This window comes from Lepidochelys kempii, chromosome 19 (genome assembly GCF_965140285.1).
Source record: "Lepidochelys kempii isolate rLepKem1 chromosome 19, rLepKem1.hap1, whole genome shotgun sequence".
NCBI lineage: Eukaryota > Metazoa > Chordata > Testudines > Cheloniidae > Lepidochelys > Lepidochelys kempii.
In genome coordinates, this window is record NC_136398.1 from 4649200 (window position 1) to 4676710 (window position 27511).

The 27511-nt window shown below is 43.6% G+C and overlaps 1 protein-coding gene across 1 annotated transcript; it reads right to left on the minus strand.

Annotated features, from left to right (window-relative positions):
• Nucleotides 1–8223: 8223 nt before the first annotated feature.
• On the minus strand, nt 8224–25871 carry C19H1orf94 (chromosome 19 C1orf94 homolog). The gene is made up of 6 exons (XM_073318085.1): nt 25606–25871; nt 15704–16371; nt 14314–14483; nt 12164–12238; nt 9783–9967; nt 8224–8299 (listed from the first exon to the last, which is right to left on the minus strand). The coding sequence occupies exons 1-6, from the start codon at nt 25869–25871 to the stop codon at nt 8224–8226; spliced, it is 1440 nt and encodes a 479-aa protein (XP_073174186.1).
• Between the last annotated feature and the right edge of the window lie 1640 nt (nt 25872–27511).

Sequence of the window (27511 nt, forward strand, 5' to 3'; positions counted from 1 at the left end):
AAAAATTGGATGTGGGGAGTACTAGGCATGTTCATTAACTGTTTGAAGCTACTTAGGTGATTTCCATTGTGGACAAGCAGCCCGGCAGGACTCGGAGTCACTGACCAAGGGGAACTCAAGAGGAGGGGGAGGAGTTTATAAATAGGAAGAACGGGAGTACGAGCCACTGGAGTATTCAGTAGTGGAGCAGCACGAGGACCAGCAGGTTCTGCTGTAAGGATTGTGTTCCAGGGGCTTTGGGATTTTTGTTGGATTACGCTGCAGGCTCCCTCACCCACTGGAGAAGAAGAGGACTAGAATTTGCTTCAGGCTGTGCAGATGGCAGACTGAGGTTGCAAAGACTCAGTGGGAGTTTGAAGGAGCCGGTGGGGCTACCAGTCATTCCCCAACTTAAAGAGCTGGCATGCCCTGCAGAGGGCGTGGGCACCATTCCACAGAGTCTGAGAAGGGTCAGTCCTCCCAGAGAAGAGCCCAAGGGGAGGGAGTTCTGTATGTACATGCCGTGGTGGGGCAGATAACCTCCCCTGCCACACACACACATCAGTCCAGAAAGGGTTAAAGAACTTCTGTGGTTACAATCGGCCCCCACCCGATGCACCTGTAGGCTTGTCAGGCCTGGGGGCAGGCTCTGAAAGGAGATGAACTCAGCCCAGGTGTGGTGGGTGGTTCTCTGAAGCAAACAGAGCTAGAGCTCCCAGCCCAGGGCCACTTGCTGAGGAATGGCTGGAGTGCACTGTCAGCTCCTGCCTTCGGAGAGAAGGTGATGGGCTGATCTGTTGAAGTCCCCAGTACTAATTCTTGGCCCTAAACCCTGCAGGATGGCAGGAGCCGAGACTTGCTGAAAGGCTGCCTCCCCTCTTTTGGGTGAGGGAGGGGTCTGGCCCCTCAGGGGCTGTGGGGCCATTTCCATTTTGTTGGGGCTGTTTTATACCTACCCAGAGGACTTGGGAAGAGGAACAGAGAGAGGGCTATGCCACAGGACCAGACCACAGGACTGCAGTTGCCCAGGAAATGTCTGAGGTAAGTGAGGTGCCTCCCTTGCCCCCAAGGGGGCAACCTTGAGACATAACCTTCAACAGAGTATATATTTTATGTTGCATTTGGGCTTGTGTAATAATAAGCTCAACAACTTGGAGAAGCTCCCTGAACATTTTATCTTTAAAATGTTATTATTGACAAGAGTCTTATTTGTTCCATGAGTTCTAAGTCAACTGTTACATATTTATGAAGAGATTTAGTGTCACTTTTGTTCTCTCTGAGTTTTAACTCGGTGTATAACATATATAGAGAGGTTTCAGAGTAGCAGCCGTGTTAGTCTGTATTCGCAAAAAGAAAAGGAGGACTTGTGGCACCTTAGAGACTAACCAATTTATTTGAGCATAAGCTTTCGTGAGCTACAGCTCACTTCATCAGATGCATATCGTGGAAACTGCAGCAGACTTTATATATACACAGAGAATATGAACCAATACCTCCTCCCACCCCATACCAGCAGGACAGTGGGGTGGGGGGAGGTATCTTTTTTTCATGCTTTGTGTGTATAAAAGATCTTCTACACTTTCCACAGTATGCATCCGATGAAGTGAGCTGTAGCTCACGAAAGCTTATGCTCTAATAAATTGGTTAGTCTCTAAGGTGCCACAAGTACTCCTTTTATATATAGAGAGATAAATTGAAGTCCTGAAAAGACTAAACTGTGGTCTGTACCCCTGTAGAGAGGTAAGCTGAGGTACAGGAAACAAATAACTAACATAAGCAAAGTGCTTTCCTCAAACCCGTTACATTCCAGTAGCTCGTATGCCTGTCTCTGCACATCAGCCTTCTGAAAAGCTGCATAAACCTTCCCAAGGTTCCTGAAACTTCAGCGTGTATTAAGAATAGACAGCGGGGAGTAACAGATCAAGATGACTGGTAAGGAGAGAAGTAATTAGCCCTTCCTTGGAGACTAACCTATCTTTAGGAAAGTGGCTGTCTTTGGTTGAAAAAGAACACAGCCAGGGGTTTGGAGAATAGATGCTGGTGGTGGAATATCAGAGTTGAATTGCGCTTTTAGGCCTTCTCTATGCTACAGTTAAAACTGTGAGCAGGAATCCTGTTATGATGTGGTTGGGAAAGGATCAGTGTTCTAGCATGATTGATCAGTTGCCTTCATGTGATTATAACATGATTTGGTCTCTTTGGAAAAACATAGTTAGGACAAGTCGATATTGGAACTAGGTTCCCTAACCTGGCTATTGCTCTAGCGCAGGGACTATGAAAGATGTGAAGGAACTGGAAGGGGTGGGGGTGGGGGGCTATCCTTTATGGGAGTGGGATTTTGTTTTAAAGAGGGACTTTGTTTTGCACGTTTTGAGGGAGTCAGGTTGGAAGCTCATCACAACAGGGTTTATGGGGTGAAATCCTACCCTGTTGAAGTCAATGGGAGTTAATGACGTTTGACTTTAATAAGGCCAGAATTTTACCCCTTTTCTTTTTACACATTCTGTAAACCACTGAGGTGAGGCCACAGTCCTATACAGTTATTAAAGAACAATACCTCGTGATGATGGATTAATGGGAAAAAGCATGGTTAGAGAATTCCTCCGTAAAAAGAAATCCCTATGCCACAAACAGTAATTTTTTTTTAAAAAAGGTAAATTAAACAGACCTTTGTTTAATAAGCAGGCTCTTCTCAGACTATACTATGTTTTTAGGCACTGCAAGGGGAAGAGAGAAACAAAACAATACTTTCTCCCCAGCAAGGAAAGTCTGTGTGGTTGCATACGTAATCTATCACATTTACTGTGGGGCTGGGTTTCATGTACCCTGACCCAGAACCCGAAGGCTAAATGCCCTGAACTTTGGCTCTACAACCAAATTCATGGCTTTGGATAATCGCTGTCTTCCTGGGCTGAATGTGTCAGATGCGTAGGGAACACTAGACTTTCGGCAAAGGAGAAGATGTGGCTTGTCAGAGCAGGGCACCGAGTGTGGGACCTCCTGGGTTCTCTTCCTGGATTCCACGATCACTCTGCGGTCCCCACTTCATCTCTGTATTTTATTTTTCCTGCTCAGAAAAGTGGGTGCAAGAATACTTGCCTACCTTGCGGGGCACTGTGGGACTTCTTGTTTGGGCCATGAGATGGTTGGATGAAAGGTGCATATCATATTAGTAATAATCAGGGCCCTTTGATCTCTGGAAAAGGAAAGGACGTTAACTCTATCAAAGGTTCTTATATGGCATCAATTACTGTAGTATTTGAGCCCCTCTCAGCCTTAAATGTATTTATCCTCACAACACCCTGTAGGTCAGTGCTAATATCCCCATTTTACAGATGGGGAACTGAGGCACTGAAAGACAAAGGCCCAGATACTCAAAGGTGCTTAGGCACCTAACTCCCATTGAAACAATCCATTAGTGGTAAGCACATAAATACCTTTGAGGATCTGGGCCTACTCAAATGACTCACCAAAGGGCACACAGGAAGTCTGGCAGACCAGGGACATAAAGCCAGATTTCCTAGGCTCTAATCGCTGGACGAGCCTTCATGTCTGGTGCCCTTTTGCCCCCATGCCTCAGTTGAATGTTTATATGCCACAGAGTGCTGTAGAAAACAACTCGCAGCTTTCCTAAGTAGACTGTCTCTCCTTCAAGTTGACAGATGAGGATTTTTATTACATACTATTACTTAATGAACTCTTCTGTGGCAAATGTAATTCAATCTAGCTTCTGATTCCTAGTTTGTCATCAGTCCTTTACTAAGGAAGAAAAATGTAATAGGACTTGATGATGCTTTCATCTTGTTACATTAATTGTGTTAGGAATATTGAAGAAAAACCTCACAGCGGTTTTAAGGACTCGAGAACCCTACAATGTATTGTAATTCAGGGTGGGTAAATTCAGATGGAACCGAACCAAATTCTGAACCCTTTTTCCGGCTTGGAAAAAAGGTTTCGCTGGTTTTTATTTTGTTCCATTTTAAACTTTTTGCTCACATTTTCAGTTTTGTCTAGACTAGTGGATGAGAGGGATATTCTGACTTGGGTGGGACTAGGTAATGTTAGAAATCTCATGATATTTTTTGTCTGCCCACTGTTGGATATAAGCACTTGATTATGATGGGAACCAGATCTCCTGAACTTCCCAAGTTATTCCCATCCTGTAATCAAAACGTAATTGCTCTAATTGTCATATATGGAATAATCCTTTCAAATTGCAACACCAAGTGGGAGAAAATATGGTCCAGTGGTTATAGCAGTACCCTGGGACTTTAATGGTCTAGATTCTATTTGTTGCTTTGTCAAAGGCATGCTTGTGTTTTTATCTTACTATTACCCATTGGGAAACTGAGGCACGGTACAGGTTTGTTAGTTATTGACCCTTCATTTCCCCATCTGCAAAGTGGGGGTAATAACACTTCTATGTGGTGTTGAGAATTCATTATAGAGCTAGCTGGGAATTTTTTTTTTAAACAAATAAACATTTTTGCCTGGACAACCTTAATTCAGCTCCCTTGCACAGTTGATTATGTTACAGACTAATTATATGATCACAAACTATTTTTTGTGAGCCATGAGAGCCCACCTCATTCACTGCACAGAACGGACCTGCACTGGGGATGAATCAAGGGTGTGTGGTGAAGGAGGCTGTTGTGTGTAGGACCCTTGCTTCATTTGTTGCCAGAAGTTGAAAGGTGTGTAGTGAATGCGGCAGAGGGATTGCAGGGAAAGGAAGGACCATCTCATGGTTTACGCAGCTGACTGCTGCCCTAGAGAATCAGATTCTATCCCTGCTTCTGCCATAGAGTTCCTGGGTGATGCTGGGCGTGCAGACTTTTCAAAGTTGGTTGCTAATTGTGTGTTCATAGTTTCCTGGGTGCCTGACTTGAGAGCCTGGGGTTTGCCTTGCATCTGAGCACTCACATCTGCAGCTGAAGTCAATGTCTCAGTGTGCTTTGAGCATATAAAGTGCCATATAATGCTAAGTACTCTGAAAGATCAGGTACTGGGAGCTCAGATTGGGCACCCAAAATTAGTGGGTCCCCATCTGTAAAACAGAGATAATTCCACCCCCTCAGCATAAAGAGGTTTTATGAAGATAAATTCATGAATGTTTGTTGAGCAGGCAGGTACTACAGTGATAAGTGCTATTGAAAAGCCCATGAGGAAATGATTAATTTTGTCTTCAGAGCAGGGTTTGAATATTGTGCAGTAAATACATTGAACAATGAGGATAAAACAAAATATTGAATCATTAATTGAGTTCCGTCCGTCCTGTGCCCTGGCTGAGGCTGGGATGCTGTTGGAAAAAGAGTATTTGATCATGGAATTGAATACTGTATTACTGATGAATCATGATTATTGGTTGAGGGATAAATCAGAAGTTTTGTCCACTTGTTCAAGAGTACTGGAAGGGCAGTTACCTTCGTGTCCTTGCTAAATTCCAATTGGAATAACTGCATTCCTCTCACCTAAATTGCCCTTGCAGTATCAAACGGGTTCTTCCTTCCTATCCTAAACTGTGGTATAATGTTAATGGACCTAGTTAAACAGCTGCCATGTTCCTTCCAAAAGTGGGTGAAATTATCCCTGTATATAGCCTGTATATCAATGTGTAAAGTGCTCCAAGCCTTTCTGGATGAAAGGTGTTATAGAAATTGTCACTGACACCCATGAGAGCTTTTAGGGCAACATATGGCTTTGATTCCCCCCCCCTCGCTCCCCCCTCACCACCCCCCCCCGCCCCCGCCGCCTTGGCATTCATTTAACAATATTTCAGCTTGTGTTCTATTATCAAGCTGTCACGTTCCCCACAAGCCATACATAGTGAAGGACATGGATATTTCACAAAAACACTGGAGATTCTTAATTGTTGGCCGAATTGTGTCTGGTAGAGTCTTTGCCTGTGGTTTGGCTTGTGGCACCTCTCCCCCTGCAGTAGCGTGGATTTCTTATCATACATTGTCATCAGTAGAATCAATCATCTGTACAACCTGAAATAAAATGCTGACACAGTGTGGAGAAAGAGAAAACGTAGGTTAATAGTATGTTTGAAATGTCACCTGAAGGATTGCTGTGAGATTAGATGTCAAGTGTAGCCAATATGGACGATGCAGCTCTGAAATCACTTAGGCCTTACTCATCTGAAGCCTGTAAAATATGGCAGGGCAAAAAAACATCCCCTCGGAGCACATTATGTGGTGTACAGGGAAGGGAGGTTTGAATTTATTTCCCAAACTCGGCTTTGTGGAGTGGGCTACCCAGAAGTTACTGCCATCTGTATTTGGGAGCTTGATCCTGCAAGATACTGAGCATTCTGCACCAATCCGAAGCCTATTAAAACAAGGGTGTTCAGGGCTGGTCCAAGGCACTTTGGATGACAATGTAGAGATGCCCAATATCTTCCAAAGTGCTTTGGATTGGGCCCTAAGAGAGGGGCTGAAAACCCTTAACTCCCATTGAATTTAAGATGGGTGTAGGGTGCTCTCCACCTTGCAGGGAACAAGTCTTGAAAACTCATGGGCAGGGATGGTGTCCCTGGCCTCTGTTTGCCCGAAGCTGAGAATGGGTAACGGGATGGATCACCTGATGATGACCTGTTCTGTTCATTCCCTGTGGGGCACCTGGAATTGGCCGCTGTCGGTAGACAGGACTGCGCTAGATGGACCTTTGGTCTGACCCAGTGTGGCCATTCTTATCTCTCTTGTCCCAGAGGTGTGATGGCAGAGATCAGCTTCCTTCTGTTTGAAATGAATGTATTACTCTTCCCAAATGTGCAGCTCATAAAGCTCATATATGGGTCAAGACTCTGTCTGGGAATTACACAGCCGTCGTAGTGTGGGCTTAATCTGATATCCCATTCCGCTGTGGTTATGTTCCAGATAATCCTTTTCCTCTCTGCATCAATTTCCCCTCATCATTCAGCAGAATGCAGTGCCTGCACAGAGCCCCATTATTTTATCCTTTGTATTGCAGAAGCACCTAGAAGACTTTTTCATGGACCAGGACCCCATTGGATGGGTGCTGTACAAACACAAAACAAAGAGAAGGTACTTGCCCCGTAAGGTTTACAATCTAAGGCCTTATCTACCCAAGAAATTATACTGGTATAATTAATCTATATAGTTAGACTCCCTGCGTGGACAGTCTTATCCTAGACTAGAGCGGCTTTTTCTGGTTTAACTTAAACTGCTATGAAAGCAACATAAGCTAAATCAAAAAAAGGCACTTATACTGGAAAGTGTTCACATGGGAGTTATACCAGTCCAACTTTAGTTATTGGTATTCACACTTAACCAGTATACCAGTATAACTCGCTATGTAGACAAGCCCTAAGTAAAGACCTACTGAAGTTAGTGCACAGGCAGACACTTACGTTATCGGTTGCAGGACCTTATAATTGCAGGTTGTAAACTCTTTGCAAGAGAGACGTTATTACCTTTATTTTTTTTTCTTTAAAAGCCAGAAGGGACCATTATGATCACCTAGTGAATCTGACCTCCAGCGTAACAGGCCACATAATTCCATTCAGTCCTTTCTGCATTTAAACCAACAGCTTATTGTTGAACTAGGGTAGAAAGACATCCATCATAGTTGTCTGTAGATCGCCTACCACTCTGAGGCTGTTTTAATGATATAGTCCCAAGCAAGAGCTATGTTGCAAGGGCAAAAGCTCACTTTCAAATGTTAGAGCCTGAAACTCTGAATTCAATAAAGGGAACATAGTAAAATAAGTTCCTTTGTACAGGCATTCTGGTTTCCTCTTCCTTAATGCTAAAACGTAGATCAGTATCATGGTTCCAGATACAAGACACAAGCATTTCCTCCACAGAATCAAGCCCCGTAGCTACTGAATGCCTGTGTGTTAATCTCACTTTGAATACACGACTCAAGTTATCGCCTCTGAAATTTGTGGTCATGATCCTTTTTATATCAGCCATCTTTATTACAGCAAAATTCAATTTTAAGCAGCTTAGGCATCTGTCATAAATAAAACATTTTTTTTATTATTTCTCTCCATCTTACCCCCCCCCCCAAAATCTCATTTGCTTCCGCTAAACAAAACTCTCCTCTTTTGGATGAATTGTTGTATAGCTTTTTCTTTATGCACAAGTCATGTAGGCTCATTCTAGACAGAAATCTTCACTGTGGGAAATACAAAATAAGTCCTTATTTGACCTCAGAATTCCTAACAGTGACTGAAGCTTCAGGGTCTCCAGATGATGCGTCAAAAAGTTAGATGATCTAAAAGTTTATACCACTCCCATTGGAAGAGAAATATGGGTTTGTCCTCACAGATCCACCAGGTGTAGAACTAAACCTAAAAAACATTGAAATTAAATCCAGTTTCATTATGATTTCCTCCACAGTTTCCCCCCCACACACACACACGCTTCCTTTTGAAATTGTTTTTTGAAATCTTGATGAAGGGCCAGATTTTTAAAGGTATTTACATGCCTAAAGATACAGCTAGGTGCTTTTGAAAATCCCATCTGCATTGTTAGATGCCTAAATACCTTTAAAAATCCAGCCCTAAGAGTCATAGGCCTTGTATAGATACTTGTCTCTTCCCCCTAAACTTTCCCACTCTTGTTACAAACAAGTGGTCCTCCAGCATTTTAACCATCATGTCTAGGGATGCGTCTATACCGCAAATTAAGGTGAAATGTAGCTGGTAGACATAGCCCTGCTAGCTTTAATCTAGCTAGCAAGTGTAACAATAGGAGTGAAGATGCAGTGGTGTGCACCTCTGCATGGGCCAGCTGCCCTGGTACAAGTCCACCAGGGATCTTAGATTCATACTTGAGTTGCTAGCCCTTGCTGGGCTCCATAAATTCTACAAAAAATGGAAATTCAAAACATTTAGATTGGCCCCCTCTTGAAAAAGGGGAAGCATTTGTTTTCACAAAAGTCTCATCTAATTTTGTCCTATTCCTCCCACCCCACCCTGAATTTGGTGACTGAAAATTTTGTCATGACTTGAAAAATGTCCTAGAAATTCAAAACAACTTCCACCTCCCCTTTAGTGTTCTATCATTATTTTGATGGATATAGCTGTGTAACCATTAACATTTTGTTTCCTGAGACCCTTTACATTTTGAAGTCTGCCTGTGTGCAGGGACAGCTGTCATTTTTGCAAGGCAGGGCTGATGCTGCATGTTGCAGAGGAGACACACATACAAGGTGTTCTCTCTTTTATTTTTGTTCTTACGACTTTCCCTTTCTTTAAACTAAGACTCAAGATGAATGGTTTTGTGTCTGGAAGACAACTCATCTCAGAACATGCAGTGAAGGTCAGGGGTGGAGCTGATGGGGCTGGGGGAAACTTTAGATGGAGCAGTTTTCCATCAGATAGTATAGTTTTGTTGAAATCGAAACACTTTGCAGGAACATGGCAATTTTCACAATGTTTTTGTTGGAAAATAAATGAAATAAATTATTTTGACTTTTTTTAGATCAGGTAAAACGTTTGGTTTTGACTTTCATTTCATTTGTTTGGACTCATATTGAATTTTCTATAATATATTATAATGTTTCAACCTTACAGAAGTGAAACAAGTGAACATTATCACAACAAAACTTTTCTGGATTGATATTTTTTGGAAATTCTATTCGGTTGTAAATTTTGACTTTTTGTTCTGATTGGGTATTAAAAGCAGTTTGAAAAGTTAGAAATTCCAGCTGGATGGAAATTCCATTTTCCAACTAGCTCCAGTCAGTAGCTCCATGTGGCTTTACTGTAACTCACCAAACCCTCCCATGATGTGCTATGAGAACTAGACCACACATCAGTGTGGACGTACCCATATGAATGAGAAAAATGATACTGCGGCCCATCACCCGCCATTGCTGGTGGATCACGTACGCTGCTAGATGGTTTGGAGGGGTTCCTCTGCTGGTATGAATAACCGGGCTGGACCAGAGGGATATAGTTCAATAAAGGGGTGTAAGGTGACCGGAAAATCTGCTGTGGATTGTATGGAGTTACCTACAGATGGTAAAGAAACAAAGAGCAAGAAGTTGGTGAAATAAAATCTTTTACAGCCTGATCTGTAGATGCCAGTTGGAGCTAGAGATGGATGAAATATTTCAAATTTTGAAATGCAAAAATTATACTAAAAAGGGAAAATACTCCATGACATTTTTGCACAAAAATCCCCTTCTACTTTTTTTAATGACTGTGGGTCTCGTTAGAGTTTTGTTTTTTCTTAGGGTTGTTTTTTAAATCAGTGAATTTTCTAACTTTGATAAAACAGGGACATTTTAAAAAGAAATATATATATATATATATATATATTTCCCTTGCCCCATCACCATTTTTGACCAGATGAATTTAAGCGTTCAACTCTTACTGATGTCAAAGGGGTTGAAAGTGAACTCAGCACCTCCCAAAATCTAGCTCACAAGAAACTTAAGACATTATGATAATCAGCTGCAACTACAACAACAGGTATTTTTGCATTCATTCCTACAGAAGCCTTGCAAATGACACAAAACATGTCAAGGATATCAAAGCTGACAAGAGCTCCTCATTCTACTTCCTATTGTTCATCATACAAAGAAATCGTGGTGTCATTCAGATCTGATTCAGTTGCATTCAGCATGATGAAAGTGCTTCTCAGCCATGTCTCTGTTTGGAGAGAAAGTTGCAGTGATGTCTGCTATGTGGTATGCCCAGCTCTTAAATTTTGATCCGATGGGGTTTCTCCTTCACCCCACCCTCCTATAGAAGAGAAATGGAAGAGGAAAAAGCTGATATGTCTGAGTGCTGGGTGGGTTACATCTTGCTATAGAAGCCTCCTTATCTTGGAGTGAATGCCCAGAAGGGATTAGCTAATTTAGTGACTACAAGGGACCCAGCTCATGTTTGCCCAGAGAAAGGCCCACAAGTTGGTGACTTGGTTCCTTTTCAAACAAAAGTGCCATCCTTTTTGTAAAGTCTTGTCAGTTCTTCGGAAGGAAAAGATGGAAGAAGCAAGCAGAGCCAAAGCATCGTACAGACTGTCTAGGACAGAAGTGTGTTTGCTGAAAAGTAAACTACCTCTTGGACAACCCCCTAAGTTCCATTAGCTTGGCAGGGGCGTTTATGCGGCATGGGACACAGCATTCTGTTTTCCTTACCTATAGCAGTGCCGGCATATGGAACAGGGAGAGAGCCACTCCTTAGGCTGCAGTGATGACCATGGATCCACCATATGTATAGACGAGAATTTAGGCTATTGGACCAATGTAGTCCTGACTCCTGGCCACCCCCAAAACCATCTATGCCATCTATATTATTATTTATGAGCAGTTTTACTGTCCCAACTGAAATCGGGGCCTGCCTGTGGTAGATGCTGTGCAGTTATAGAGGAAAAGACAGTCCTTGGCCAAAGAACTTGCAATGTAAATAGACAAGACAGGTGAAGGGTGGGAGAGGACACAAGAAAATTTATCCTAGGTCACAGAGCAGAGTTGGGATGAGAACCCAGGTCTCTGGCTGTCAAGACCAGGGCCTTAGACTACACTGCTACACCATCTGGTAACATTTCTGTAGAATATGGTTATACTCTTTTCCCCCCAGCCCCCTGGGATAATACTGTGGGTGTTGCAGGACACTGCAAAATTCTCCGGGACTGCTGCCCTTTCAAAGTGATGGCATTTTCCCTAATTAATGTGTTAGCTCCCCAGCCCCAACTTGAGAAACCAGTTTGGATCTGACACCAGAAGCGCTGCAGTGACACGCACAAGATCAGCTCTGTTGAGACTCTCTTGGTGACATCCAAGCCACTCCAGCTCTCTGGGGTGCCTCCTACTGTCATAGCTTATCTCACTGCAGCTCATCCAGTGTTCTCCTCCTCATTCATACATTAACTCACAATAGAAATGCACCATTTCATGATGCTGATTGTACCATTCTTTACAAAGGAAAAAAAAAGACTTTCCTAAGTTAACACTAAATGGAGCAAATACAATTGGATATTTTGGTTAGAGGTTTGGGGCCAGGCCCTCAGCTAATGTAAATTGATGTAACTCCATAGAGCTATGCTGATTTACACCATCTGAGGATCTGGCCCCCAATTTTTTTTTTTTTGCACAGCTATCAATGACCGTTATGCCACATGACAAACAGCTCTGTCTAATTTTTGATGCTTAGCATCTGTGTTCTGCAAATGAAGGCATATTTATAACCATTTAGACACACCTGTCTTGAATAGCATCCTAGGGGAGGGTGTAAAGTCTGCTGGTATGGGATCCGTGCTCTCTGCTGATACAAACCCTGTTAAAATACAAAAGACATGACTGACTAGGTCTTATTTGTATTGTGCAGTACGCTCCTTTGTCTTTTCAAGGACATGCTATTTGTTCAAGGGAATGGAGGTCAGCTGAATTTAGTTAATATCTTTGGCCAAGACTCTCCACAAGTCTAGGTTTCTTCTCTACATTACAGCTCTCTGTGGTAGATTCTGCGCTCTCCATCCTGTTTTGCAATGAGCTCAACTTCCTGTTGACCTCCAGGAGAGAAGGATTAATTATGCATGCAGAGGATAGCTAACTTGTCATTGAACGTATCAAGTGGCTGGCGAATGCCTATTAAATACAACTGTAGTTGATTACAGAGTGCAAAAGTGCACCCACAAAATGATAGGCTGGGTTGAGGCCAGTCAAAGAACTTAGTCCTAAGGATGAGATTTTCAAAGTGGTTTAAGGGAGCTGGGTGTTCAAATCTCGTTGAAATTGGATAGGGTGAGCCAGTGTGAACAGGCCAGAGGGATGATAAGACTCTGCCTTACGGCTAGGGTGGTATCTAGTGTTAAATCTAACAGAGTGAGCTGAGGATAAGAGAAATGCAGAGATAAGATTGGTGGAAGGTGGGACATGACTGAAGAAACTATTGCACATGTTAAGTGAAAGGAGAAGAATAAAGCTGATTTGATTTTTTTTTTCTGGTGGAACATTTTTCCCTCACCAGAAAATCTTGGTACAGATAAATCAAAATATTCCACATATGTATTGAATGAGGCAGGGAATTTCAGGAAGAGAGAGGATGTTCTCATGGTTAAGGTAGTTAAATACCACCCTGGAAAATTGGATTCTATCCTTACCTCTGCCACAGAGTTCCTATGTGATGCTAGTCAAGTCACTTAAGCCACATTTTTCAGAGGGGGGTCACCAGTTGTGTATTCCTCATTTTCTGGGTGCCTGACTTGAGACCCTGGTATTTGACTTGTAGAAGTGCTGATTAAAGTCAATGGGAGCTGTGCTTTGAAGTGCTATTTTAGTTCTAAATACTCAGAAATATCAGGTCTTGGAGGTCTCAAATTGGGCACCCAAAATTAATGGATACTTTTGACCTTTATCGCAGTGCGTCGGTTTCCCATCAGAACCCCTCCCAGATCTTATAGGGGTATTGTGAAAATGAATTCATTCATGTTTGTGAGGCCCCCTAGATAATATAATGATGATGAGCACAATAGAAAAGCTCAGGAGGAAATTAACATTTCCATCTTCAGATGTGGGCTGTAATTGTGTGCAGTAAGTAAGGCCTGGGGCCATGCACAGAAGGAGGAGAAAACAAAATATTGATTAGTTGCTCATTGAGTGAGCATCATCCATTCTGTGCACTGAATGAGGCCGGGATCCTTTGGAAAAAATAGTCAGTCATAATGTATACACACAAGGAGAATCATAGAATAGAATATTAGGGTTGGAAGAGACCTCAGGAGGTCATCTAGTCCAACCCCCTTCTCAAAGCAGGACCAACACCAACTAAATCATCCTGGCCACGGCTTTGTGAAGCCGGGCCTTAAAAACATCTAAGGATGGAGATTCCACCACCTCCCTAGGTAACCCATTTCAGTGCTTCACCACCCTCCTAGTGAAATAGTGTTTCCTAATATCCAACCTAGACCTCCCCCACGGCAACTTGAGACTAAATTAAGGTTGTACAGGCAACCCTAGTTTTGGCATCCTTATCTGTAAACATGGCGGTCGTATCAAAAATCCATTTGGGGATCCTAGCAAATGAAAACTCTAAACTGGTGCTAACCTAGGAATGAAAACGAGTACAAAGCATGGTCAGTCATAACTCACTATGACTCATCAATTCAGCACCCTCCCAGTGAAGCATGAACACCCCTGATCACGAAACCACTTGTTCTCTTTATGTTTTGTTTGCCACCCAAAGTTATCCCCCGTTTTTTCCCCCGAAGCGCTCAGAGTTGGATAGCAGTCCATTTCCTTTCAGCTCCTTCCAATGGTACAAAGCAAAAAGGAGGTTTAGAAGCAGTGGGGGCTTCTAAGCAGTGGGGGCTTGCCAGGCTTAGATCTGCTGCATGTTTATTGTTCTGTTACCTGGAACTGTGGAAAGTTTGAATGGTTTGGATAGAGCGGGGGTGGAGGATAGTTCAGACTGAGCCACACTGGCTGGTTTAAGGAGGTGGTCGTTGAAGTGGTGGCAAAACGCGGGGTGAAAACGTTCCCATTGTATTTGAGGTTGTTCTTCTCTGATGCTGCCGTAGTTACTATAAAACAAAAGATGGTTACACACATTAGTCAACAGACGTGCCGGGCTTTTCTTTGCTCCAGTGGATCAGCCTAACTTAAAAGGGTGTGCTTTGCCCACAAACAAAATTTACTGAAGATCTCCACTACTTCCACTGGCTACAATCTTTCAGTATTGAGACCCAAGTTCAACAATTAGCATTTTAAATTCTCTAATTAGTAGGACCCATCCATCCAGTCATGAGAGGACTTGGAATTAAATGCAACTGAGGGATAAGGATGAATGAAATGGTTCAGCTAGAATAAGAATGGGACAAGACTCTTTGCATTGCATTCAAAACCTCTTTAGGGTTAGGGGGGAAAGCTGACTAGTTTTTCGTTTGCGTTAATTTTTTAGCATCTCTGGGTTTCAATAAACCTAGACCAAGATTTTCAAAATGGATTACTGATGTTGAGTGCCCATCCTGAGACATCTGATGGGGAGTTTCCGAGGATCGGTGCTCAGTACTTTCTGGCCCCTTTAAAGTGTTTTAAATTGGGCAACGAACAAATTATGGCCCCCAAAATACTTGAGTTAATTCTGGAAAATCTTGGGCCGTAGGGGTTAACTCTACCTCACAAAGTGTGAGATAATGCATTATGAACCCAATCAGTGCCCATTGCAGTCAATGGAAAGAGTCCTATTGTTTTCACTTGGCAGTGAACCAAACTCCGTATTTATCCCATAACCTTGATCATCTCAGTTTTGCCTACCATGAAAATGATACCCTTGCTAATACATAAGGAAAGAGATATGTGCAAGATTTATTTCTGACCAGGCTGGCATCAAGTGCTGCAGATAGTAAGGCAGTTCCATACAAACTTTCAAGTTGGCTTCTTTAAAAAGCTACCAGTCATATCCGCCAGTCCATGGGATTTCAATATTGGGGTCACCTCCCATCTTTTTAAGTGGGAGAAGGGTGTTGCATAGATCCCAGCTGGTTGACAGGGAGGATGCTGGGAGTGGATCCCACTATGGAAAAGGTTAAGAACCACTGAGTTTGTCCCCTATGAAATGACATCTCTATATATAGCAGTGAATGCCATACCTGTTGTCTATGGCTGCCTGCAATCACAGGGCACTGGACCTGACCCAGGGGTCCCTTCCCATTCGATGTTGGCTGCATTTTAAACATCTCTTGCTCTACTTTATTCCCCCCTCCCAATCATTCCCAAATTATGCTTCCCAAACACCCTGTACCTGTGTTCTGAAGTCCCTCAGGAACAGAGTCAGGATCAGTTTTTGAGCAGATCTTGGCAAACACCGGGAGCTGCTTCTTTGGCCCAGGGGCTTGGCTTTCTGCTGTTGTCGAAGGCGGAGGCACCACTGCACTCTCCTTATGGGTGGGGGAACTGAACATGTTACTTGGTAGGTAGTCCTTGGTCAGCCTGGTTTCCTCCGCCACCGTCTGGTTATCTGGCGCTTTGGCAGCCTCTGTGTGTTTCAACGGACACGGCACCAGTGACTTACTGGTCTCTTTGTTTGAAGCCACTGGGTTACTGCTCCCACTGTCCACTCCTCTTGCATTCTTGAAGGTGCATTTTGCAGGGCGCAGAATCCCAGCAATGGTGGATTTTGTAGAAAGCTGAGCGTCGCAGAGAGACCTGAGTTTCATCTCCCTTTCTTTGCTTCCCATCATTGCTCGATACATGCTTTCTACTGCTTCTGTTTCATCTAGCAACTGGTCCCTATCGGAAAGCAGGAAAAGGCTGTTGTTTGATGAACTCTGATTTAAAGTAGAGGCAGATTTTTTGCTTCCTTCTAAACCTTGCATATCTGTCCCGCTAATGTTCTCCTGGGTAAGACTCAAGTACTCCTGTTCCACCAGAAGGGAAATCTCATCTTTGACACAGTTCTGTTCCAACGATCTACATGAAAGAGAGAAATCTAACACGGTTAATGCACATTCAACAAGGATATCTGCAGACAACTTGGATGAAACACATTGTGGGAACGCAAAGAATTATTATGAGAGAGGTGCTTAAAGTAAATTCTGAGTCTATAAATATATTTTTGCTACAAAATGAAATCCAAGCCTTGTCTACAGTAGGAAAATGACTTACTGTTGTCAATAGGGGTGTATGAATTTGTTGCCAAGCCCAGTATGCTTGCAGTTTTGCAATATTTGCAGTATTGAGTTCAGCATCAGTTCACCTGGCCTTATCAGTTGTTAGCAGTGGGTTTTTTTCCGACAATCAGTTGAAAAATGGGGAGAGAGAATTGTCTCCGCCCCCACTCCTTTTTAACTGAAATTTGAAATGTTGATGAAATCATCACAATTTGGGGGGAGGGGGCCACCACAAAGCCCTAGTATAGATGAAGTTCCACTGAAGCCTACATTGTGTGACTGTATTTAAATGGCCGTCATCACTATAGTTTCATAATCACTAATGAATTTTGATCCTTCCAACACCCTTGTGAGGTAGGGACGAATTCTCTCCACTTCGCAGATGGGGAAACTGAGGCACAGGTAAATTAAGTGATGTGCCCCAAATCAGAGAGAGAGTTCACAGGTAGGCAGAGAATTGAACCTAGCTCTTGGGGGCAGGAGCTATCTTTTTATTCTGTGTTTGTACAGCGCCTGGCACAATGGGGCCCTGTAGCATCTGGGGCTCCTAGATGCTACAGCAATACAGATGATAATCTTTATAATAAAATTCCAGGTTTGTCTCTCTGTCTGGGTGCCACTCTGAAGCCAAGAATCTCTGTAGAGTCAGTGTGAAGTGATGGAAACCTCTAGAAGCATGTCAGAGAGCTTTTTATTGTTTAGAATATCACCAGGCTCAATCATCACTGGGATGGTCAGTCTAATACCATCCAATTTACGTTCTCAGCCATTTTTGGCTTTCATAGAATCATAGAATATCAGGGTCAGAAGGCACCTCAGGAGGTCATCTAGTCCAACCCCCTGCTCAAAGCAGGACCAGTCGCCAATTTTTGCCCCAGATCCCAAATGGCCCCCTCAAGGATTGAACTCACAACCCTGGGTTTAGCAGGCCAATGCTCAAACCACGGAGCTATCCACCTCCCCCCACAGTTTTACACAGTTTATGGATTATGCCTGTGTTACATCACAGATTGTCAGCTAGTAATAATAGTGTCTCTAGAATTCCAGAGAGACAAGACGGGTGAGGTAATATCTCCCAGTCGGTCCAGTAGCCTATTATCCACTAGACTGTCTTTCCCTACCTTTGGCCATTTAGGGGACCAATACATATCACTAGCTCCTTTGCAGAGGGAGTCAAACTTATGGTAGAACAAATGTTTACTGAAAGCATTGGGGGCAGGTTAGAGGTCAGTGAAGGCAGAGTTGGGTTTGATCTTTCAGTGCAGCTTGCAATGAGATTGGCTTCAATGTTAGAGTCAAGCTGATGCTCTGAGAACATAGCCCTGAATTTGAAGTCTAATGGGAATAGACAATCACCTGCTACATGCAATACAAATCTGTCTCTCTCAACACTCAAGTTCTTTATCCAAACTGCACACACTGGGTGCACAAAGCTAGGCTCCTGAATCAGTACTCTTGACCTAAAAGTGGTCTGATCTCCAGAGGAGCTTAGACTCACAACTCCAGTTGCAGTCAGAGATCCCAGTCCTAGAATGAGTTCTATGTGAATTCAATAAGTTTATGGAGGATAGGTCCATCAATGGCTATTAGCCAAGATGGTCAGGAATGTAACCCTGTGCTTTGGGTGCCCCTAGCCTGTGTCTGCCAGATGGTGGGACTGGATGACAGGGCATGACTGACTCAATTTTAAAATCTATTGGGCCCGATTCACCATTGAGCTGCATCTTGTGCACCACGCACACCAGTGCAGAGTATGAAATGCTCCTAAATCACAATGGTTATGTTTTACACCCATTCTGCCCTAGCGGGCTGTGTTACTATGTGTTTGTTTTGTGGCAGCACCTAGAAGCCCAGTCATGGGCCAGGACCCTGAGGTACTAGGAGCTGTACAAACACAGGACAAAAAGACAGTTCCTGTCCCACAGAGCTTGCAATCTATTGATGGCATATGGTGCAGGACAGTGGTGAAATGGGCACATTCATGGTGAGAAATTGGTTTCTTTTCAATAACTTTTTAATTATGGATCTTTCCAGTATGGTTGCCTGCTCACAATACTCCCGCCTTCTGTTGATTACTTGTGTGATGAGGGACCCAGTTTGCTCACTTATTACCAAATGTGATTAGTAACTTAATGCATAAACTGGTTATCCTTATTGGCTTGCGGGACGGGATGGCCAGGGTTATAAACATGTACATATAAATAGCTTGCCAAACTTCTTAATCATCAATTATAAATTCACCTAATTATGTCTGATTATGGACTCACTATGTAATTATCAGAGATTTTAAACTGCCTGGCTCTTCTCGTCCGAAAATAAAATAACCAAGAAACTTCAGTGAAATACTGTGGAGAGAAACAGCTGGTCAGTTTTGGCGGGAGTGTTTTTGGGAGGTGGTGAAGTGCAGCCTGTTTAATATTTTTAAAAGATATAACCTTTCTCCCCGCCTCTGACTTCCATTCCAGTTCAAAGCTACCTTTGCAGTACAGATTAGGGCCCTGACCCTGCAGTCATTTACACATGTGGTTTTGCCATTGGTTTCAGTGGGACTACTCATGTGAGTAAAGGTAAGCATCTGTATAAGGGTTTGGTGTGTCAAGTACCCTGATCACATCCAGTTCTGTTGTCTTGTGGTCAATCCAGGTATCCCAGAATGTGCTGGGAGAATAGGGAAGGGTCAGTTGGTGCAATCCCCATCACACCTGGTGCACAAATGGGGCCATCAGAGATTTCCAGCCTGAGGCTTTTTCAGGATCTAGGTGCTACAATGGCCTGGGAAGTCTTTGATAAAGACAGGAAGCCAAACCTCAGGAAGGGAAGTAAATTTAGGAAAGGGGAGTGAAGGTCTGTTGGTGGCGAGGCTGTTCGAGGCAATTCGTATCCACATAAAGGGAAAAAATATCTAACATGGAATCCCTACTGGTACAGTTTTCTGATGACACACAAATTAGTGACATGGTAAAAAATGGGCTCACTCAAACGTGTGTTATACTGTTAAATGTAAGGTTGTACATTCAAGGAACCAAGAATGCAAGTCTCACTTACTAGGATGGGGGGTATATTTTGGAAAGCATTGACTGAGAAAAGCATTTAAGGGTCATGGTGGCTAACCAGCTGAACCTGAGCTCCAGTACATTGCACTGGGAGAAGAAAGATGGGTTCCTTGGACGTATTAGCAGGGCAATACAGAGCAGAAGTAGGCAGGCGTTAAAACCATTCATTATGGTATCTTAGTGAGATCATTACTGGAATACTGGGGCCAGTTCTGGTGTCAATATTTTAAAAAGGATGTCAACAAATTGGAAAGGATTAAGAGCTGCAAATATGATTCAACGTCTGGAAATCCTGCCTTACACTGAATTTCTTTAGTCACTTGCTGTATCTAGTTTCTCCAAGGGAAGCTAAGAGGTGATTTGATCATAGTCTAGAAGTACCTATGCAGGGAAGAGATTTCTGATGGCAGGGGGCCTCTTTATTATAGCAGACGCAGGCGTAACAAATTCCTGTGGGTGGAAGCTGCTGAGATACATGTTCAGACTAGAAATAAGCTTCATATTTTTAACAGTGAGAGTAATTGACCAGATGAACAGTTTACGTAAGGGTGTGGTGGATTCCGCACCACTTGAAGCCTTTAAACAAGACTGGTGTTCTAAAAAAGATGCTCTAGTTCTCCCAGAACTTATGGGGCTTGATGCAGAGATGGTGAGATTTGCTTGGTGAAATTCTCTGGCCTGTGTTCTACAGGAGGTCAGACTAGATGATCATAACCGTCCCATCTGACATTAAAATCTACGAATCCATGTTGATCTCTATGATGGTTTATCATTATCGCTGCTTCCAAATAAAACTTCTCCTTCCTTAGAACTATTTCAAGCATTCTTCATATGGCACATCAGTTCTCAGAACCAAATTAATGCAAACACAGAAGGAAAGTTTTATAGCCAGATTTTAAAAGTGGGGAAGAACTTGAAAGGTGTGGCTGGCCAGTGGATAGGGCAGTGGGCTAGAAGTCACCAGACATGGTTTATGTTTCCAGTTCTCCATTGACCTGCTCTGTGACCTTCGGACAGACACTTAACCACATTGCTTCAGTCTCTCCATCCATAAATTGAAGAGGGTGTTGCTTTGATCTGTGGTTCAAGAGTCTGTGTAAGTGCTAGGTATTGTAAAGGGAGAGAGTCCTGTGTAGCTGGGACAGCTTAAAGGATCAAGCAAATACCATGAGCCAGCACTGAGAGCTGATGGGGTGAAAAGACACAAACAGGAAGGGAAACACCACCCCTTGGAAAATTCAGAGTTCTAAGATGCTACCAAGACTTTCCGTCTACTCTTGTATGACCCGTTCACCAATTCTTATCCAACCATCTGTAAAGAAATGCGGAGATGCAGACAAATCTTCAATATCAGATGAGCGCCTCTAAATTCTCACTGTAGCGCATAGTGTTTTTCAGTAAAGCTCTGCATTTCTACCATGCCTTTCATCCAACAAGTTCAAATTGTACCACAAATGTTAAACCACACAACCGTGTCTGAAGTATTGTTTCAATCATGTCTAAAATGCAGCCACTTCTGGAGTAGGAAATGCAGTTCCTGTTCAACCGCACCCAGGAATATTGCATAAAAGCTTAGGGCTGGAAGTGAAGACTGCCATATCCACCTGCAACTGCAGAAGAAATCAAGGGAGACAAACTCTGAGTATGTGGGTATGAATTTGCACACTAGACTTAAGAACACTAGTCATTCAAAAATAGTGACCAGATATCCCGTTTTTAAAGGGACAGTCCCGTTTTTGGGGGACTTTTTCTTATATAGGCACCTATTACCCGCCACCCCCATCCCGTGTTTTGCTATCTTTGCTACAGTTGCTATCTGGTCACCCTATTCAAAAAGGTCCACAGAGTCTTTAATGCTCACTAGTGGCGAGGACCTCCAGCATTACAGTAATCCCTGACACCGTACTGGGATATTGGGTTAAGTATTGACAGAGGCCCTAAACCTGCAAAAACGTGCTTAACTTGGCACAAATGAGCAGAGTCGTTTACTCCAATTGTACAGTCCCCCCCCCCCGCCCCCAAGTACGATTAAGCATGTGTGTTTACAAGATCACAATCTTTGAGGAAAAACTGCCACCTATCCATCCAATCTCTGAGCAGCAATCAGTGTAGGATATCTGTTTTTTGTGGAATATAGGACTCTGTGCATGCGAGCATGTGTATACACACACCGTGTGCATGGGCTGCTTGCCTTCGGCCTTCAGCTTAACAGCTCTTGAACAGTATATCATTCGCTCAGTAGTTCAGTATACATAACACCGAAAAAAAGGCAAAGTCAGTATAATCTCCCTGAATCAAACTACAGGTGAAAAATTGTTAGTGCTGGATGAGGACGCAAACATGAATCTCTACTGCCATGTTTCAGGCCTCCTTTAAAAATGGTGGTGAAGGCCCATCCAAAAATGTGTGTTGCCACACACAAGAGTGAATAGGAAAAAGAGAATGTCCCATTTGGTTTCAGTGCCTAAGTTGAGTCAAATTTTGACATCAGTGAAATATAAGACCGGTAAGTGCATGTGTACTCCACTGTCCTCTGCTGGATAGAATTGGAACTGATCAACTGTTTATCCTAGAGCCTATATGGCTAATGATGCTGCTGCTTTTGTGCAAGTGGTGGGGAACTTGTATGTTTTGGGGAGAAAGATCTGAGTTTTGTCTGTGCTGCTGCTGTCCTGTTTCAGGTAAACATGGTGCTGCTGCGAAGTTGCATGGCCACGGGTTACTTTTAATGCTAAAATACAAAAGCTAGAAAATGACCACGTGTAGATATCCCACTGGATAGATGTAAAATAGCCTAGACGGGCAAACAGCTCCATGAGCCAAATGCAGAGCAACGTCCTTTCAAACCTGAGAGAGTAGGAATGTTAATCCCAGAAGGATCGCTGAGGGGTTGGGAAGGGAGGTTGTATTGGACATAGACCATAGTGACCCAAAAAGCAGAAAATGGAGAGAATCAAGGATCCGTCAGTGGGGAAAGCTCACACGACGCAGGGAAGGTGTGTGTCAGGGAGGTGAAAGAGGAAGTCCTTTGGAGAGAGAAGGATCCTTAGCTAGGGTTGTGTGATACCTACAGGGGTGTGTAGGTATAACTGTCTGGCGCACCATTAGCTATTGGCTACAGCAAGGGACTGGAAGTCAGGAGGCCGGGGTTCTATTCCATGCTCTGCCACTGGGAGGACTTGTTTGTTGAGATTTTAAGGGGTTGTCCCTTAAGTGCTAAGGTAGTACAAATAATAATAAGGGGGCTTGGATACAATGCAAATTCTTTGCTGCAATATCGTCATAAGTCCTAGTGCAGCATCTGTAAAATGGGCTCAGCTTTTGTTTTTCCGATCGTAGTACTCGAATGGCATCTATTACCATCGTGTCTGAGCGCCTTGCAATCTTGTAATATATGTATCCTCACAACACCCCTGTGAGGCAGGGCAGTGCTGTTATCTCCATTTTACAGATGGGGAACTGAAGCATAAAGACACTAAGGCCCAGATCCGCAGAGATATTCAGGCACCTTTGAGGATCTGGAACCAAGTGATTTGCCCAAGGGCAGGCATGAAGTCTGTGGCAAAGAAGGGACTTGAAACCAGGTTTCCCAAGTCCTAAACAAGTCCTTAACCATCCTTCCTGAGCCATCCTTCCTGTCTACCTCATCTGTTTAGATTGTAAACTCTTCAAGGTAGTGAACTGTCTGTTACTAGATGTGTGAAAACACCTAGCAAAATGGGGCCCTGATCTCAATTGGGTCTACTAGGCGTGGTCACAATATGAATAAAACAGAACAGAGGCTCTGGATGTTTCCAGTGACTTGTCATCCTCCTATGCCTAAATATTCCAATAACAAAGCCAGGAAGGTGAAACTGTTTGTTCAAAAGATTTCAGATGCATTTAAAATGAATTTAGCTGTGATTTGCATAAGTCAATATTTTAAAATAATTAAAGTTTGCTAAATCAAGCAAGGTCACTAGGACTAATCTTGGCCCTCAGTGTTGTTGCAGATGACGAATCAGGTAATACATGGACCTTTATTGCCCATCAGCATAGACTGTGAGGTTTTTATAAATTCTCTTCCAGGAGAACGGATCTCCTGGCAGTTGGATAAGGACACTTATACCTCCAGGGTCAATGGTAAAAATATGGCCCAGGTTGGAATCCTCTCCCTGTCCTCATTTGAGCATCAGCGTTAGTTTCAGAGAGATTACTCAAATGAGTAGAGCGAAGCAGGTCTTGGCATTTGGTCAATGGTAACCAAAACCTATCTGAAGGCAGTTCGGTTATTACTTGTACAGGAACCAAGATCAGGGCCCCATAGCGCTAGTTGCTGCACAGACACAAAGTGAGAGACAGCCCCTGCCCTAAACAGACAAGACACAGGCTGTGAGGGAATGGGCGAGGTGACTTGCCCAAGGCCACCCAGCAGCTCCATGGTAGAGGTGTCAGTAGAACCCAGGTCTCCTGATTTCGAGGCTTAGTACACCTTGTCCACCGGCCCTCACTGCCTCTCTCATTGCATGAAAAACAAGTTTGATGGGTATCAGTCCAGTTTCTGTTTGTTCAGGTGTCCCCCTCAGAAGCTCCACCACGGCTCTGGTGCTCTTGTGAGCGGTCACGCAGCACAGATATAAAGGAAAGAGAGAGTATGGAACTACGCTCTAGTCTTCCCCTCTAGGTATGATAGTTTCAGGGCAGTTATGAGGCACTTTGGCAGGGGATAATGTTAGGTTGGTTGCCCTTGCAGAACTAACTAAACTCACTGCTAAAAAACAAAAATTCTGGTGCTTTAAGGGTCAATTTCATTTATTAAAATAGGGGAGGACTTAAAATTCAGATTTATAGTAGTTTAATTCTGTTCTACGCAGGCTCTTGTGCAGCCTTTCTCATCATCATATCTGAGCGCCTTCCACTAGTGCATTAACTGTTGTGATGAACATCTGGCTCATAAAGACGCTTGGGCCTGCATTCTCCTTTCACTTACCCCAGCTGTGCACTGGAGACTGACTTCAATGGAGTTACTCCAGATTCACCTGGATGTGAGAGGAGAAATGAGCCTGATTGACTCTTCATGTCTTCTGGAGCCTACCTTCAAGATTTTAGTATACTTAGCATGGATGGGGCACTGGATTTGGAGTCCGGACTCCTGGGTTCTATTCCTGGATACATATCACCGATTCACTATGTAACCTTGGTTAAATCCCTTCCCTTCAGTCTGTTTCCCCATCTGTATAAAGGGAGAAATGATACTAACTCACCTTTTATAAAGCAATTTAAGCTCTAATGTTACTTATTAACTGCATCAGAGCTGGCTGGGCCCATTCTGTGCAACCCTGACTGGTGTATTGCAGTTTTGCCTTAAGACCAGGACAGTTGCCATCCTCTGCTAATTCATTGCTGGGTTTGCAAATTTTACATTTTGTTTGTTTGTCCCACGTCCCCCCCCCCTCTGCTTCAGGAGAATACTATAAATACTTCCCTCTTAAATTTGAAAATTGTACCTCCTTCCCTTCCGATGACTTACCCCGTGGAGAGAGACTTGGCAGAAAAAAGTTCTCTGCCAAATTCAGCTTTCCTTTGTAAAGATCCGCTGTTTACAGTATCACATTTTAATTTTCTGCTTTGCTCTTTTGAATGCTGCTTTTGCTTCTTACTGTAAATATTTTGATCTTTTTTTAAATAAAAAAGCTGCGGTGGGGAACTGAATGCAGCAGCTGCTTACTGTGCTTCAGAATTACAGATGTGGCTCGGCATCACAGGGCGTTTTGCATAGGAAAATGAACGTGTGGAGGGAGAAGAGATCATTTTGCCCTCTGGGTTGGTGCTGTGAAAATAAACAACCACGGTGCCTTATCTCACCCAGTCTGAGAGCTTACCTACTCTGTTTGTACACATGTTCCCAAAGCTACTACAGGGAAGAAAGGGTGTAAGAGAGGGGTGAATTTCCATTTGGAGTTGGTCAGTGATCTCCTCTCTGACATTTTGAGAACACTCACTCTTTCAGGTAGTTGCTGCCCTCTTCTCTGAGGGGTTCTGATGACAAGACTGGGTGACAGGTAGGCTGCAGGACTGGTGACGTTGACGTAGGCTGGAGCTCTTCAGAAAGACCTTGAACCCGTTTCCAGATCTCGTGACAGGCTTTGTCCAAGCTGTCTTGAGGAGTGTTGTGGTGGATCCAGATGTGTCTTGGGAAAGGTCCTAGAGGAAATGGGCCTTTGGGGCTTATCGTCGGACCCTGGAGCCCACTCCCACGTGTGAGCATCTTTCAGTCTCTTCCCACCCAGGGACGAAAAGACAACTTTTTTTTTTTTTTTAAACAAAGTGTTTTTGTGGGTACAGAATAGAATGAAAAGCAACAAACCATGGTAACTCGGTAACCATAGAACCCCTGCGGCCTGGCAACTGGTATGAAGGACGACAAGCGGAAACAGCTCTAGGGTTGCCAGCACCACCCAAAGGAAGAAGTGGAAGAAGGAGCCACGTGTTCCCTGCCAAGCAAGGCTGAGAGCAGCCTCTGGGACCAGTCTCCATGTAATCGCCACTACTTCCAGACTCCATGTATTCTCAGGTCCATACATTAACCTTCCCCTCCTCCTTTCTTTGTTCTTTGCATTTAATGTACCCCTGGTGCATAGAGAGAGTTACCCCCAAGGTGTCTCCGGTGACGGTGTGGGGCCTCTCCTCAGCCATGTGTCCCTTCCCCTACGCCATATCAGGTCCCCTCCTTATCCTTCTCTCACAGAGATAAACTGAAGCAAAGAGACCGGAGGACTTACTTGGGAGAGGGTATGCATGTGTGGGACTCAGAACAGGGAGGTAAGAATCTCTTGTCCTGCTGTTAACCTCTGTTTCTCCAATCCAAGGAACAGGAGCACAGCTAGCCAAGTCTCCTCTTGTTCTGCAGATGGGCCCAAGAAACAACGTTTCAGAATTTGCCAGCATTTGCAGGTGTCTGGATATGGGATTTTGCTTTTGGAACTTTTTTTTTTTCTTAACGTTCTCTTTGAAGCATTGGGCACTGGCCACTAACTGATGCAGGATGCTGGGCAGTATAGCATGATCTGGTCCAGCAATTCCTGTTGCCGTGTGCTGACTTATGTTTGTCACCACTGCCTTTTGCTGGCTCAGCCTTGTGATTGCCACCCATGAAGGTATATCTACTACACTGCAGCTGGGAGCATGCTTCCCAGGGCAGGTAGTGGCATAGCCTGGCAGAGGAGACAATCCTTAATACTGCTACAGCTAATGAAGATTCTTCTTGCTCCCAAGCCCTGTTCCTGCTGATACGTAAGGCCATGAGGTGCGAGAATTATTAAACTAGGTTGTACCTGTGGACAGGTTTATCAGCTCTGGTTAAAACACATTTTGGTTTGGGGAGAGCAGTGGAATCTGAATGGGAAGAAGGAAGCCAGCACAGGCCAAGCTTCAGAAGCACTGGTTATATCTGCAAAAATTCATTTGGCAGTTGTGAGTCCAAAGCCCCCATGTCTGTGTGTGCACCGTGTGTATGACTGTGCCAAAAAAAAAAAAAAGGCGGGGGAGGCAGGCAAAAGTCATATTTTTACATGTAAAAGTGCCTTTGAACATCTGCAGGCACAACACTTGGGTGTGGATTTTTTTCATTCCTGCAGCTGTTGCACCTTCTTTTGAAATCTCCACTCCATGTGCAGTCTAATATAAAAAGTGAACTTTTCTATAATACATATGCAAAGTCACAGCGACTCCAGCCTCTGTATAAACAGAGATTATTTTCTGTATGCGGCTGTTGGCTAATACTTTATGCCCAGCTAAATGCTGCTCTTTTCACCCACAGCACCTGTGTTTGGTTAACAAAGTACACTTTGGGGATATTTTTATTTATCCAAACACCTTTCATATCCCTATGGAGACTTGCTAATTGTG

Bases quoted from the DNA above. Each gene is read 5' to 3' on its own strand.
- C19H1orf94 (XM_073318085.1), bottom strand. From the start codon at position 25,871: ATGCTCACACGTGGGAGTGGGCTCCAGGGTCCGACGATAAGCCCCAAA. The intron at 14,484-15,703 runs GTACAGGGTGTT...TTTGTTTTATAG, and splicing joins TGAGGGACTTCAGAACACAG to TAACTACGGCAGCATCAGAG. The intron at 12,239-14,313 runs GTAACAGAACAA...GTATTTTAACAG, and splicing joins CAAACTTTCCACAGTTCCAG to GGTTTGTATCAGCAGAGAGC.